Source organism: Mobula birostris, chromosome 9 (assembly GCF_030028105.1).
Source record: "Mobula birostris isolate sMobBir1 chromosome 9, sMobBir1.hap1, whole genome shotgun sequence".
In the NCBI taxonomy this organism is placed as follows: Eukaryota; Metazoa; Chordata; class Chondrichthyes; order Myliobatiformes; family Myliobatidae; genus Mobula; species Mobula birostris.
The window spans coordinates 46,530,007-46,546,302 of NC_092378.1; the positions used below are offsets into that span (position 1 = coordinate 46,530,007).

The window sequence follows — 16,296 nt, forward strand, 5'->3', positions numbered from 1 at the left end:
GTCTTTTTCAAATTCCTTGTATCCACAGGAATTTGCTAGAGGTTTTTGTGCTTTTGACACATTAAATTTTCTTGATTTAACTTCAGATAAAAAATATGCAATGTATCAAAGTAGAACATCAGAATAATTTAATGACTACATTAGCGTTTTGACAGATTTTTCCATTCCAAACAACATCAACATAGAAATATTTATCAAATAAATAAAAAGGAATTCAAATGACCTTTGTCCATCTGATTAAAACTGCTGTATTATTTTAAATGACATTGATAATCCACAACTATTGGTTGCTATTGTAAATGTTCCAGGCAGAAAACTAAAGATAACTGACATGGATGTGGAAGAAGTATTATCATAAAACCAGTATTCTCATAGGTGTCTTTTTTCTCCGCACCCCCCCCCCCCCCCCGGCCAGGCTACTCTCCCCACCAAGATTTACATAGAAATAAACCATTTGGTACAAACTTGTCCTGTTTCTTTAACCTCTTTCTATGTCCATGAATCATAATTTAAGTTCATATATTCCTTTGCTCCTGTTTCCTCAAATGACTCATTTAGCCTAATAACCCTTAATAAATTTCTATTAATTAATTTTGTCAGAGAGAAGGTTGCAAGAGTGCTAGAAGACACTTTTCAAGTGTCTCTTGCTTTCTGTTCTAAATAGCTTAGAATCAATCTGCAATTAATTCATCTCAATGCATTCATCCTCATGCACTGGAAATCATCCATTTCTTCCTAATCTTAAACTGCCAAACAACCCCACTCTTTGAATAAAATAGTTTGAAATTATTCTTTCTGTTTTGACACATTAAGTGAAATTTTAGTGAATCAGACACTAAAATTCCACAGGAGGTAGATTATGCATGCTTCACTGGAAAAATGACTTTAATTGGATCAGCTAAGGAAGAGAAGGAGTCAAAACTAGACATCACATTAAGTCTACAGCCAGGTTGAACTGTAGACTCCTTAGAGATCAGTGACCCCATAATAAAGGCTATGGTTCATGCAATATAAGCTGAATTACTGAAGTCCTTCGAGAAAAAGCAGAATCTGTTTCTGGTGGAAAAAGAGATCATATTGTGCCAAAGTTAAACCTGGGTGTAAAGCAGGTTTAGATGAGTTTTGATTAAAGAACAAAAATGGAGTTTTTCGAATTTGAGAGTCCCGGATCATCCAGCATTTTATTTGGCATTCCACCTCTCCTAAAAATAATTATAAGTTGGAAAATGAAACTTCTAAGGAAAAACAGTACTTATCAAAAGTAGGTGGTCTTTTCCTCTAGATTTTCATACTGTCTGAATATTCTTCATTTAGAATGGAATCACTGTATTCCAACTATTGCCCCACCAAGGTTTTATAATGCTTTAATAATACTTCCCATGTTTTATATTTAGTATGCAATGCCATGATGACAGTAACATCCGATTTCACTGTTGTCTTGACAATTCAAATACCATTCATTCTAGCTCAATAACTAAATCACAGCAAACAGAACAGGACAGAGGTCTTGTAAGCATTGTTATCCACATGCAGTTACTTTCTGAAGACTCCTTTCTCACTCTTTCTCCAGTGCCTCTCTAGAATGTTTTTTTTAAACCTGCTTGTTCCCTAATGGAACAATCTACTTGCTCCTTATGTGGTGCTCTGTTAAAGGCTATCTGAATATCCTTAAACATATCATCCACTACATTTACCTTGCATCTCCCCAATCTTCACATATATTACCCAATCACTGACAATACATATTGTGTTTTCTTCTCTGTTAGCAGGTAACTTGGCCTTTCATACTGGTAGATAGCAACTATGAATTTTATTGTTTGTTGTTTCTAATTATGTACCTGATTAGATCAGGCGACTGAATAATCCCCTCCACAATGTTGTCACGAATCTTCTGTCGATCATTTTCATGTATGTTGAAAGGCAACATAGCTTCCCCAGGAGGAGCTTCACGATCTGGCCAGTACTGTGTCACCATATTCTTCATGTAGATTGCGGCTATACATTGATTTAAAGGAAAACGAGAAGCTGAGTTTGAAGAATGGATCTACAAACAAAATATTTTTAGTGTGTTAAATTGAAATCAAATGGAAGCTAAAGTCAAAATGGCTGAGTTATAAGAATTTGGTCTCACATATAATTTCTTATACTTCAAGCATTTTTATAACAAGTTGTTAAAACAGAATGATTAAGAGCTTTCATGGATCCATATTTTTCAGAATAAACAAGCCAATATGTTTATCACGTTTGCCTTCATAGGTTAGGACAGAGGAGACTAGAACAGGGACATTATGTTGCAACTTTACAAATCAGTAGTCCAGCCTCATTCGGAATTCTGTCACCACGTTACTGGAAAGACATAACTGATCTGGAGAGAGTGCATAGGAGATTCCCTAAGATATTGCATGGATTGGAAGAATTTATTTATGAAGAGAGAATGGATAGCCTGAGCTTTGTTCTGCGGAGGAAAGGTGGCTGGGGGGTTTCCTGATAAAGGTGTATAAGATTTTGAGAGATATCAATAGGGTAAACCACAAAGAATGATTGATACCTGGAACTCGTGTCCACAAGAGGTACGGAATCAGGTATTCTTACTACATTTAAGAGGTATTCAGATATGTTATAGGCAAGGTATAGAAAGATACAGTCCCAATACAGGTAAATGTGATTAGTGTAGATGAGTAAAAAGGTTGGCATGGAAATGGTGGGCAAAAGGCCCATTTCTGTGCTAAAAACTTGGTCATTGTCTTGCCTAGACTATTATCTCATGCACTGAAACACTAAATAGACTCAGTCACCTCCATTAGGCAAGCCAGTCTGACACTAGACTCTCCTAGGAATTCTGAAATGGGGAAGAGACAAGCATTTAGAAGAGGAAAGCATTCATGGATTTTATCAAAATAATCTTGAAAATTCCTTTCCACCATCCCTTGGGAATTCCTGACCCATAATCACTCAAGAGGGAAGGAACATTCAGGATGGCACTGAGAACTATCAGACCATGTGCCATCAGGAACAGCCAAAAATCTTGTGAAAAATAGAGGAAATATATCACTTCCCAAACTATCAAACTGCCAAGCACCTCCTGCCCCACGTAAGTCTTACATTAGCGTCATCAGTTACCTTGGACTAACAAAAGCAGAGCAACCTTAATTCCAAGAAGAAAAGGTTGCCAAATGGTAGGTTCTTTGTGGTCATCATTTTCAAAACCTCTGCCATTCTCTCCATTCACCCACATTCCAACAAGAAACCAACACCCCAACGACTAACTACTCCTTGTAGGTAGTCAATGCTTAGTCAATCCACAATGCATCCGCCCTCTCACTCCTTGGTATTCTCATATTGTAATATTTTACATTGGGCTCAGCAAAAAAAAATGTTCCATTACAGTTTTGCAGTGAAACTAATCCCATAATTATCCTCTTTAAAACTCCTTAATATCTCTTAAGAAAAGTGACAGTATGTTTCCTGCTACTACAAGAGTATCCATTAGCAGAAATGAGTTTTTCCTACAAATTCTTTTGTATTTTGGTGATAACAATGCACTCCCGGAACAGATCTAATTATGATCAAATGTTATTGATGGGATGGTGAATCTTTAACATTCACTGTAGGGCTACAGTGCCTCTGTCACTGGGTTCCTTTGATGTAGGGATCAATGGATTTCTGGATATTAAGAGAATTAAGGGATATGGTGACAGTGAAGGGATATAGTGACAGCAAAAGGCAATGGAACAGAGACAGCAGATTAGCCATGATATGGATAATAGCAGAGTAGATTTGATAATCCATGTGGCCTACTCCTTATTATGTATGTTTTCAGCTTCATATTTTAGGAAAAGATGCCCCGAACTCACCGGCTTGTCTAACTGGAAATTCAACCTGATCAGATACAATGATTTGAAGTAACGTGGGAGCAAAGTTTATGATCTTGTAAGACTGCAAAACAAAAAAACAGAAATTAAGTTGTGTAAATGTCAAGTCAATTTTATTACACTTCACCAGAAACAGACACTTTGCAAATTACACATCTTTGAAATAACTAGCTGTATTTTCAAAACGAAGTCTGTGCATTAAAATACGGAATAGTTCATCCTGCTTCTTTTCCAAGGCCATCACAACTCGAATCCTTCTTAACTACTTCAGGACTGTTGAGTCCTTCTACGCAGCCAGCAAACAGCAGTGTAACAGACAATATATTAAATAAACCAAATTGCAACTGGTGCAGATCAAAAATATGGTACATACTGTGGGTGAATGATGAGTTACTAAATTCAACAGCAAGTTCCTTGAACTTGCTGGTCACTGAGACTGGCTGCATTTATGTTTGCAAATAGTAAATAAATTCAGAAGGTATTCATCTGAAGTCTGTCAAGTCTGCCTTAAATATTTGAGTGAAATTTTAATTTCATATAATAGAATTTTATGTTCATCTCTTGTTAAGAAATTAGCTGAACTTCATGAACACTGGCGGGAGCAAGTTCTCCAATTGGCATAAGATAACAAGTAGCATCCTGCAAGGATCTATATTGGGATGTCAACTCATCAACCTAAAAATGATCAATTCAGAGAATATAGAAAGCCATTAATCCAAACTGAACCTGTACACAAAGATTGAGAACACTGTAATCAGTATAGATGGACGCATGAAATTGCAACAATGTATTAACAATTCGATCAAGTTGTGTCAAGTGGAATTCTAAGTGAAGCTAAAGGAGAGTTTCTCACTGGACTGAAAGAACAATGAAAAAGTATTTTCTGATGAAACATCAAATACAGTGGAGCTCTAAAGAAGCTTAAAGACCCATGTATGTAGATTAATGAAATATTATGAACATGTTCACAAAATCATAAAAATTTAGGTTGCAAGTAAGTACTACATTCCCTGAAATTTAGAAGATTAAAAAATGAGGTAGCAGAACAAGCTTAAAGTGCTGAATGGCATACACAAGTTCTCAAGTTCTACTTACCATCTGTAAACTGATTGTCACAGTAATAAGCAAACTCATGATGACAAGGGGCAACTCAACACATCCAAGATCACCCCCTCAGGACATCAAGTTTCCAATCATAACAACGAATTGTCTTATGATCAATACAGATGTTGCAGCTTTTACTAACTCGGTTTGCAAAGGATTCCAAACACCTAGCACCTTGAGTATATCGTGACATCCCGAAAAAATATATTTTATCCAGCTGGCAGGGGTGTCTAAAGCTTGAGGGCATAGATTTATGGTGAAAGAGTTGTTTAAAGGAGATCCGAGAGGTAAATTTTTTAATTTCTCTGTAGAGAGTATTTGGTTCCGGAATGAGCTGCCAGAGGTGGTGGTGGAGGTAGGATACTAACAACATTTAAGAGGCATCCGGACATGTACTTGAATATACAAAGAAACAAAAGCAAGTGAGATGAATACAGGCAGGCAGAAATACAGTGGGCTGGAGAGCCTGCCTCTATGCTGTACATGTGATATCCATTTCCGTTCAACAATCACACCCTGTTGCTATGATTAAGTCAAACTTCACAACAGAGCATAAGGAAGGCACCCTGATTCTGTATACCTTATTCCAGCAATATTATTGGCTGGCTGTGACATGGAGGCCAAATGAAAAACCGTGTTTGAAATATACCTGTATTTTACAGCTTCGCATAGATTCGATCATCAAACTTTGCAATTTAACAAGATTTATACTCTCTAATATTAAGTATATTTAACATAATAGAGTTTTATTTCTACTGAATTAAAGAATATAGTTAAATAAATATTATTTTGTTATTACATCACAGTTTACTGAGTCTGAAAATTCATAGAGATTCTGCAGTTGCTGGTAATTCACAGTAACACACACTAAATGCTGGAGGAACTCAGCAGATCAGGCAGCATCGATGGAAATGAATAAAGTCAACATTTCAGGCCCTTCATCAGGAAACGTCAACTGCTCATTCGTTTCCATAGATACTGCTTGACCTGCTGAGTTCCTCCAGCACTTTGAGTGTTACTGAGTCTGATTAATTATTACAGTCTTGAATTACTTTTCTCTATTGTTATTTCTTTTAGTAAAATGATTGACCCTTTTGAAAACAACCTGAATAGTCTTCAGCTTTGACATCATACTTGCCCATCTGATGGACAAGTAATTATTATGTGCATGTTGCTGCATTCATTCAGCAAAAAATATCTACTGACGAAAAGTGAAGATGCACTGTTAATGACTCAAACCCTGAAATATGTGTCTAATTTCTATCCAATAGCTTTGGACTGGAGATTGACTGAAAAAATGCAGAGTAGTCATCATTATGGGTAAGAGAAGAACTAAGACCTCTGCTTAAATTATCCACTTTCCTGTTGCACCAGGAAAATGTAAGTATTTCCCAACCTGCCTCAATTTCTCTCCATTGCTATTGATTCCAGTTGGCATCTGATCATGCTGAAATAGTCCCAATACTTACAACCATACCCTGGCACTTAACTAAATGAACATTTTTAAATTTAAATCAGGGTGGGAAATGCTTGCAAGCTACACAATCAAGGTGATAATAAAACAAGTAGATAATAGAACAGCTACTCCTTTACTTGCATCTTCAGAAAAAGTTCTATTTCCATCCTTGATATCTCTATTTTTCCCTCTCGGGGTTCTTTTGAAGACCCTGACCTGGAGTTACACGCTGACTTCAGTTCTTTGCAGGAATGGGACCAGCTCTTGGGGTTTCACGACTGGCCTTTATTCGATATGCCAAGGATGCAGCCTAAGAGATCAGCTTGCCTTCGGAGTTCCGGGATCTTGTGGCTCTGGAGACGGGTGGACTGAAGGTCAGTGTCTGGGCAGATCGGTGTGTCGTGGGAGATGGAAGATCTCCGGCTGTGTGCCCAGAGACCCGAGATCTTTGGGCACAGAGCTCGGAAGAAGCGACACAACTGACTTTTAACATAGTAAATCAGCAAGTTGTTTGTTATACTTCCCCTCTTGCTGTGAAACAGAGGTACCTCTTTCTCCCTTATTAGGGAGAGAGAGAGCCTGTGGTATGTCGTATACTGGGTGAACAAGTAGTCTTTGGGGTGCTACAAGTTTGTGTCTTTGCTGTTGCTTTGTTGCACACTTGAGTGCTCAGTGGTGGGTGCCGATGCTTCTATTTTGATGGTGGGGGGGGGATCGTTGCTTTGCTGCTGTTTATGCGTGGGAGGGGAAGCTGGGGGGGCTGTGGGGTTCTAACATTTAACTGTCATTCATTCTTTAGGGCACCCCTCTGTTTTTGTGGATGGTTGTGAGGAAAAAAGCATTTCAGGAAGTATATTGTATACATTTCTCTGACACTAAACGTACCTTTGAAAGTAATGATCCTAACCTCTGCATATAACATAGTGCTGACTGAGAGTCTAAGCTCTGAAGGGGATGCAGAGAAGCTCCAGTGTGATTTGGGCAGTTGAGGGAGTATTCAAATACACAGCAAATTTAATACAATGTGGATAAAGATGTAATGCTGAAGCCAAGATGTACAATTAGAACAACAATAGACTGGTAAAGAGGGAGGTGTAATAGGACTTCTAAGTTTTTGTACAGCAGTTTCTGAAAATATTAACATGGAGATGCAACAGGCAACTAAGTAAGCAAATGGTATGTTGGCATTCATTGCAACTGGATTAAAGGAGCCATACTGAGACACACAATAAGTTTTGTGTGCGGTTTTGGTTTCTTTATCTGAGGAAGGATGTTCTTACTGTGGAGGGAATACAACAAAGCTTCACCAAACCAACTCCTGGAATGGCGTTGGTTGTATCTATAATTCCTAGAAATCAGAAGGATGAGAAGGAATCTCACGGAAACCCATAAAATTCTAACAGGACTCTTAAGTCCATATGCCCAAGAAGGTGGGAGGGTGAGGAAGGGGAATTCAATACTGGGGGGTCACAGCCAAGGATAAGCAGTAAATACTGTAAAACTGTAATGATAAATTTCCTCATCACAGTGGTTAATGAGTGGAATTTTCTACCACAGAAAGTAATTGAAGCCATTAAATATTTTCATGGCAGACTAAGTTATTAGAGCTAATAAGAATAAGAGATAGGATGTGGGAGTGAAAACAGAAACATGGTACTGTCTGGATTACCAACTGGGATCATAATAAATGACAGAGCAGGCATGAAAGACCAAATGGCTTACTCCTGCTCCTAATTTCTATGTTTCTATGTTCTACTTCCAACTGAAAATGAATGGGTTTGATCTAGAATTCAATCATTGGCCAATATCCACATACCTTGAACAGAGACATTAAGATCTAGTGTATCACACTAACTTAGGGCAGCTGACTTGAAAGATACCCTACCTTCCCTGAGAAAAAGGGAAGGATTACCCACTCTATTATTTTAGAAATGTTTCCTTCAAAGATCAAAGTAAATTTATTATCAAGGTACATATATGTCACCATATACAACCCTGAGATTCCTTTTCTTATGAGTATACTTAATAAGTACATAAAACAGTAATAACCATAATGGAATCAATGAAATTCTACTCCAATTATATGCTCAATCAGTGTGCAAATAAATAAGCAATAAATATTGAGAACATAAGATAAAGAATCCTTGAAAGTGAATTCATAGGTTGTTGGAACATTTGAATGATGGGGCAAGTGGAATTGAGAGAAGTTATCCCCTTTGGTTCAAGAGCCTGATGGTTGAGGGGTAACAACTGTTCCTGAAACTGGTGTTGCGAGTCCTGAGGACCCTGTACCTTTTTCCTGGTGGTAGCAGTGAGAAGAGAGCATGACCTAGGAGGTGGGGTCTCTGATGATGTATGCTGCTTTCTGCAACAAAGTTTAATGTAGATGTACTCAATGGTTAGGAGGGCTTCACCCATGATAGACTGGGCTAAATCCACTACTTTTTGCAGTATTTTCTATTCAAGGACATTGGTGTTTCCATACCAGGCTATGATGCAGCGAGTTAATATACTCTCCACCGCACATCTATAGAAGCTTGTCAAAGTTTTAGAAGCCGTGTCAAATCTTTGCAAACTTCTAAGGAAGCAGAGGCACTGCTGTGCTTTTTTCGTAATTGTACTTACATGTTAGGCCCAGGTCAGGTCCTCCAAAATGGTATCACAGAGGATTTTAAAGTTGCTGATCTTCTCCACCTTTGATCCTCCAATAAAGAATGGCTTATGGACCACTGGTTTCCTCCTCCTGAAGTCAATAATCAGCTCCTTGGTATGCTGACATTGAGTAAGAGGTTGTTGGTGCAGCACCACTAGGTCATACTTTCAATCTCCCTCCTATATACTGATTCGTCACTATCTTTGATTTGGCCAATGATGGTGGCATCGTCAGCAAACTTGAATATGACATTGGAGCTGTGCTTAGCCACACAGTCATAAGTGTAAAGTGAGTACAGCAAGGGGCTAAGCACACAACCTTGTGGTGCACCTCTGCTGATGAAGATGGTGGAGGAGATTTTGTTGCCAATCTGAACTGACTGGGGCCTGCAAGTGAGGAAATCAAAGATACAGTTGCACAAGGAGTTATTGAGGCCAAGGTCTTTAAGCTTATTGATTAGTTTTGAGTACTGAATGCCAAGCTGTAGATAAACAGCATCCTGCTGTATGCATCTTTGCTGTCCAGATGTTCGAGGATTGAGTGAAGAGCCAATGAGATTGCATCTGCTGTGGACCCGTTGCTCCAGCAGGCAAAATGGAGTGGATTCAAGCCATTTCTCAGGCAGGAGTTGATATGTTTCATTACCAACCTCTCAAAACACTTCATCGCGATGGCAGGTTATCACGTTCTTCTTAGGCATCAGTATAAGTGAAGTCTGCTTGAAGCAGATGGGTACCTCAGACTGCCAAAGCAAGAGGTTAAAGATCTCAGTAAAAGTTCCAGCCAGTTGATCAGCACAAGTCTTAAAATACTTGGCCAGGTATCCAGTCTGGGATGGATACTTTTGGTGGGTTTGCATGTTGGTCTCAGAAGACTTAAATCACAGGATCATTGGGGCCTGTGGAAGATCATGATGGTTCCTCTATATTTTGAAGTTCAAAGTGAGCACAGAAGGCATTGCGCTCATCTGGAAGCAAAGGCCTGTTGTTGCCCATGTCGCTTGATTTTACTTTATAAGAGGTGTAGCATTTGAGTGCTGCCGCAACTGTTGACTACCTTCGTTGTTTCAAATTTAGTCCAGAATTGCCACTTTGCCCATAAGGTGGCTTACTGGAGATCGTACCTGGACCTATTGTAACCTTCCTGGTCACCGGGCTTGAATGCCTCTGACCTAGCCCTCAGCAGGTTGTGGATCTTATGGTTCATCCAGAGCTTCTGGTTGGGGAAGACTGAATGATTTTGTGGGGTCACACTTGTCTACAACTGTCTTAATAAATTCAGTGACAACCATGGTATATTCATTCAGATCCACAGATGAGTTCTTGAATACAGCCTGATCCACCGAATTGAAGAAATCCCGTAACCACTCCTCTGTCTCCTATGACTACCTTGTTGTTGTCCCAATCTCTGAAACTTTATTGTTTAGCCTCTGCCTGTATGCAGGTAGGAAAGGATAGCCAATTGATCAGAGTTACTGAATTGCGGTCTGGGCATGGAACAGCAAACATTTCTTATCTAAGTATAACAGTGCTCTAGTGTGTTGGGACCTCTGATGCTACAGGTTATATGCTGCTGACAATTGAGCAGGGTTTTCTTCAAACAAGCATGGTTGAAGTCCCTGACTATGATTTGAAATGCGTTGGGATGGACTGTTTCTAGTTTGGAGACAACATCATGCAGTATCTCAAGTGCTTGATTATAGTCAGTCATTGGTGGTGCGTAAACTGCAGTAAGGATTATGGAGAAGCCCCTAGGTAAATAGAATGGACATCATTTGACTATTAGGTGTTCAAAGTTGGGGGAACACCAGTTTGACAAAACAGCCACATTGGAGCACCACGAAGAGTTTATCATGAAACACCTCCACCATTTGCTTTTCCTTGTACCATCAAAGATGGTTCCTTTAGGTTATCATAGCCAGGGAAGGTAATGAGGTATGCCTCCACTACCTATTAACTGCTCTCAATAGTGTATGCCTCAAATAGCCTCTGACAACCAAGTATAACTCCTGGCCTTTACATGTGGCTTAGCTACTCAGCCTGGTAGAACCAATTCTACTGACAGGAGAAGGGGCAAAGGTGGGTTACTGGTGCCTTAAAGCCAGCAGCTCATCCTGGGAGAAAGAAAACTCTGAACTCAAACCTCCACTGCCTTGCAGCCATACGCACTCATGGCATCCCTAAGGCAGTCCTACGCTGAGTTCAACGCTGACTGGCAACTCCTACAACACCACTGGTGCAAATCTGTATCAGTCTGCCATTCCTTTGGATTCATCAGCCGTGCAGAGAGGAGGAACCTGCTGGCTCTCCATATCATTGCTCTAGCTTGCATATCACGTAGACAGCTAGGGCACAATAGCCACAGTCAACCCCTACCAACTGAAAGCTTCAACAAAGATCTAGAAACAAACTGAAAGATGCTCAAGATGATGTTGGAGAATGAAGACTCTTTGTGTGCAGCTCCGAAGGGAATCATCAAATCTTCCTGTTTCGGACTACTACAGCAGAAATCTACAATCACAATTATATGTACAGTACTTCAGTTATCATTGTTTTAAGAAGATGCTTTTTAAAAAATCTATCACTCTTCAAATTCAGCAGATTCCAAACTGCAGATCACCAAGTAGTGAGTGTGGTTTCCCTTCAGAAAACAAAATCAACAGGCTGACCGCAGTAAAAATGGAAACACAGCGCCCCAAGGTTCCCATTCCCTTCCATCCTCCTGGCTAATGTGCAGTCTCTGGTAAATAAAATTGAAGACTTCCCAGCAAGATTGCAGTATCAGAGGGACATCATGGACTACTGTGTACTTGGCCTTCCCCCAGCACTCCAGACATAGCGCTTCTTCAGCCTGAGGGCTTCAACTTCCACTGCATGGAACAGACAAAGATATCAGATAGAGGCAAGAGGCGGTGGCATTTGCTACATGATTAACTCATCATGACAGATCTGTCTCAGTCCTCTCCCGCAACCTGGAGCATCAACAGCAGTCAAGTGTCATCCATTCTATCTGCTGTCATCCTAGATGCAGTGTACGTTCCACACCTGATCAGTGTCAGAGAGGCACTGGAGAAGCTGAGAACTCCGGGTACAACTACAGAAGGCTATCTTCAGAGTGGAAAAGCCATTCCAGGTGAAGTTAGAAACAAAATCCGATGCGTACAAACTATGGTAGGGTGTGCAGGCTATAACTTCTTACAATATGACACCTAAATGACTGTGATGCTTCAGTCTCTGAGGAGCTGAACAAAACTGTACCTGTGTGAATCCCTGCAGCATCTGGTGACCCTGTGATCTCTGTCTCAGAGGCCGAAATTATAACACCTTTCAAGAGGGTGAGGTCTCACAAGGTATCAGGCCCTGATGGTGTATCTGGCACAGCACTAAAAACCCGTGTCAACCAACAGGTTGTAATGTTCACAAACATCTTCAATCTCTCACTGCTGCAGTCAGAGGATCCCATCTGCATCAAAAGGCCATTAATTTTACCGGTGCCCAACAAATCTGTAGAGAAATCGCAGACTGGTGCAAGGTACATAAGGTTATTACAGTAGATGATTTTAACTTTCCACGTATTGACTGGGGCTCCTATACTGTAAAAGGTCTAGATGGGACAGAGTTTGTCAAATGTGTTCAGGAACGTTTCCTTAATCAGTACATAGAAGTCTTAACAAGATACTTGATCGCTTATTAGGGAATGAGACGGGGCAGGTGACAGAAGCTTGTGTCTAGTGATCATAGTGCCACTAGTTTCAAAGGAAATATAGGAAAAGATAGGTCTGGTCTGCAGGTAGAGACTCTAAATAGGAGAAAGGCCAACTTTGATAGTACAGGTGTCCCCCGCTTTTCGAACGTTCGCTTTACGAAACCTCACTGTTACGAAAGACCTACATTAGTACCCTGTTTTCACTTTCAGAAGGCGTTTTCACTGTTACGAAAAAAAAAATCAGTGCGCGCCCTGAGCAGCCGCTCACCCCGGATTTGGAACGGCATTGCTTTAACATGAGCCTGTGAGCAGCCGTTTGCAAGATGAGTTCTAAGGTATCGGAAAAGCCTAAAAGAGCTCGTAAGGGTGTTACACTTAGTGTAAAACTTGACATAATTAAGCGTTTCGATTGTGGTGAATGAAGTAAGGACAACATGAGTTTGGCTTGTGGAAGCTGACGAACAGGATGTTGAAGCAACACACATCAAAGTTGCTGGTGAACGCAGCAGGCCAGGCAGCATCTCTAAGAAGAGGTACAGTCGACGTTTTGGGCCAAGACCCTTCCTCAGGACTGTTGAAGAGGTTTTGGCATCCCATCACCAAGAACTGATAGATGAAGAGCTGATGCAATTGGAAGAAAAAAGGATAACAATCGAAACTGAATGAGTAATGATAAAGTACGACTTAAATTTTGAAAGGGTATGTAGGTTTAGAGGATATTTGCAGGATGGTTTGAGTCCCTACAAAGAACTGTGTGATAGGAAAAAGTGCGAGGCTCAGCAGTCAAGCAAGCCTTCCACATCAGCCGCCCCAGTGTCCCACCACCCTAACCCCCAGGCCACGGACAGATACTGATTCGTGGAGAATGCAACGGTAGCCAGGAGGCACACAGCTCATCTTTCAAGAAAAAAGCTGAAATAAACATGCTAATTAATTAGGTGCTGCCTGACACATAAATGTCGGCCCAGAACAGAGACGACTTAATCGGAAATCAGCACTGATCTGGGCCAACAATTACGTGTCGGGCGGCACGTAATTAATTAGCATGTTTGTTTTGGCTTTTTTCTTAAAGATGTGCTGGGTGCCTTCCCGGCTACCACTGGGCCCCTGAATGCTTCGTGGCAATGTGTCGCTTGGCGGCCTGAAGGGTGGGGGCCACTGCACCACCCAAATTCCGACTCAGCCTAACACACCATCATCAGTGCGCTCGGCGCTGTCTTCCCGATTCTCGTAAGTGATACTACACTGTACATACATTATTTCTACTTTATATAGGCTGTGCATTTTTACGTGTTATTTGGTATAATTTGGCAGCTTCATAGTTTAAAGATTACTGGAGAGCGCTTGCACCATGTTTTTGCCAACAGCACTTGCGTGAGATTTTCTGCCGACGGCGCTTGCGTGAGATTTTCGCTACGGAGAACGGTTCTGTAATGATTGTGGAAAAGTATTTCTACTTTATATAGGCTGTGCATTTATCATATCATTCCTGCTTTTACTATATGTTACTATTATTTTCAGTTTTATGTGTTATTTGGCATGATTTGGTAGGTTATTTTTGGGTCTGCGAACGCTCACTAGTTTTTCCCATATAAATAAATGGTAATTGCTTCTTCACTTTACGACATTTCGACTTACGAACCATTTCATAGGAACGCTCTACCTTCCGATGGCGGGAGAAACCTGTATCAGAAGGGATCGGGCAAGTGTGAACTGGGACAGACTGTTTCGCGGCAAAGGTGTACTTGGAAGTGGGAGGCCTTCAAAAGTGAAATTTTGAGAGTACAAAGATCAAATAAAAGATAAAGGTAACATGTGAAGGGATTTTTGGTTTTCAAAAGATATTGAGGCCCTGTTTAAGAAAACAGGAGGTGCACAGCAGGTATAGGCAGGTAGGACAAATGAGGTACTTACTTTGTATAAGACAAGCAAGAGAACACTTAAAGAAATCAGAATGGCTAAAAGGAAGAATGAAGGTTCCCCTACAGACAACATGAAGATTCTATAGATATGTTAAGAACAATAGATTGCAAGGGAAAAAATATTGTTCCTCTGAAAAATCAGAATGGTAATCTATGCGTGGAGCCATAAGACTTAGGAGACATCTTAAATTGGCTGTTTGCAGCTGCACTTACTTGTGAGACAGTCACAGAGTCTATAGAAGAGAGACCAAGCAGCAGTGAGGTCGTAGACCCCATACCGATTACAGAGGAGGAGAATTTTGCTGTCTGAGGCAAATTAGAATGGATGAATCTCAGGGCCTGACAAAGTGCTCCCTCAGACCCTGTGGGAGGCAAGTGCAGAAACTGCAGTGGCCCTAGCAGGAATTTAAATCATCCTCAGCAACCATGGTGTACTGTGGATTGAGGATAGCTAACAATGTTGTGCTGTTTAAGAAAGGCTCTAAAAATAAACCAGGAAATCATACACATGAACTCATTAGGGATAGTCAGAACGGCTTTGTACATGGTAGTTAATGTCTAACCAAAATTACAGAGTTTTTCGAAGAAGTTACCAGGAACATTGATGAAGGCAAGGCAGTGGATGTTGCCTGCATGGACTTTAGTAAGGTATTTGACAAGGTCCCACTGCGAGGTTGGTCAAGAAGGTTCAGTTGATTGGCATTCAAGATGAGGTAGTAAATTAGATTAGACCTTGGCTTTGTGGGAGAAGCCAGAGAATAGTAGTAGACGGTTACCTCTCTGACTGGAGGCCGATGACTAGTGGAGTGCCGCAGCGATCAGTGCTGGGTCCATTGTTGTTTGTCATCTATACTAATGATCTGGATGATAATGTAGTTAACTGGGTCAGCAAATTTGCGGATGATATCAAGATTATGGGTGTAGTGGAGAGCGAAGCAGGCTATAAGAGTTTGCAACGGGATCTGGACCAACTGGAAAAATAGGCTGAAAAATGGAGAATTGTTAGAAGTAGTCAGAGTGGCTCATAACAAAATTATGAGGGCTATAGATAGGGTAAATGCAAGCAGGCATTTTCCACTGAGGTTGAGTGGGACTACAACTAAGTCATAGGTTAAGGGTGAAAAGTTTAGGGGGAACATGAGGGGAAACTTCTTCACTCAGAGGGTCGTGAGAGTGTAGAACCAGCTGCCAGCACAAGTGGTGCATACGAGCTCGATTTCAACAACACTTAAGAGAATTTCAGGTAGGTATATGGATGGCAGGGATATGGATGCTATGGTCTAGGTCCATGGGACTAGGCAGTTTAAATGATTTCAGCATGGATTAGATGGGCCAAAGTGTCTGCTTCTAATGCTGTACTTTTCTCTAACTCTATAACTGTAAGAGCAAAGTGAGCTGCCTCAATTATCACCCAGTAGCATTCACATATATTGTGATGAAATGCTTTGAGAGTTGTTACGGCTAGAATTAACTCCTGCCTGAGCAAGGACCAGGACCCATTGCAATTTGCCTATCACCACAACAAGTCTACAACAGATGCAATTTCACTGGCTCGCCACTCGGCCTTGGACTACTTGGACAGCA

General features: G+C 40.6%; 1 protein-coding gene across 2 annotated transcripts in view; it reads right to left on the minus strand.

The window, feature by feature from the left end:
- The window catches only part of ipo8 (importin 8), a 123,138-nt gene that overhangs the window by 80,325 nt on the left and 26,517 nt on the right, over positions 1–16,296 (minus strand). Inside the window, exons 1-2 of one of the 2 annotated variants that reach the window (XM_072267981.1) lie at positions 3,855–3,940; positions 1,839–2,044 (exon numbers count right to left, since the gene is read on the minus strand). In XM_072267981.1, the coding sequence (XP_072124082.1) occupies positions 1,839–1,984 (146 nt within the window). In that variant the 5' untranslated portion in view covers positions 1,985–2,044; positions 3,855–3,940. Of the gene's footprint in view, positions 1–1,838; positions 2,045–3,854; positions 3,941–16,296 lie in introns of those variants that run through there. The other variant, XM_072267980.1, reaches the window with a different exon arrangement.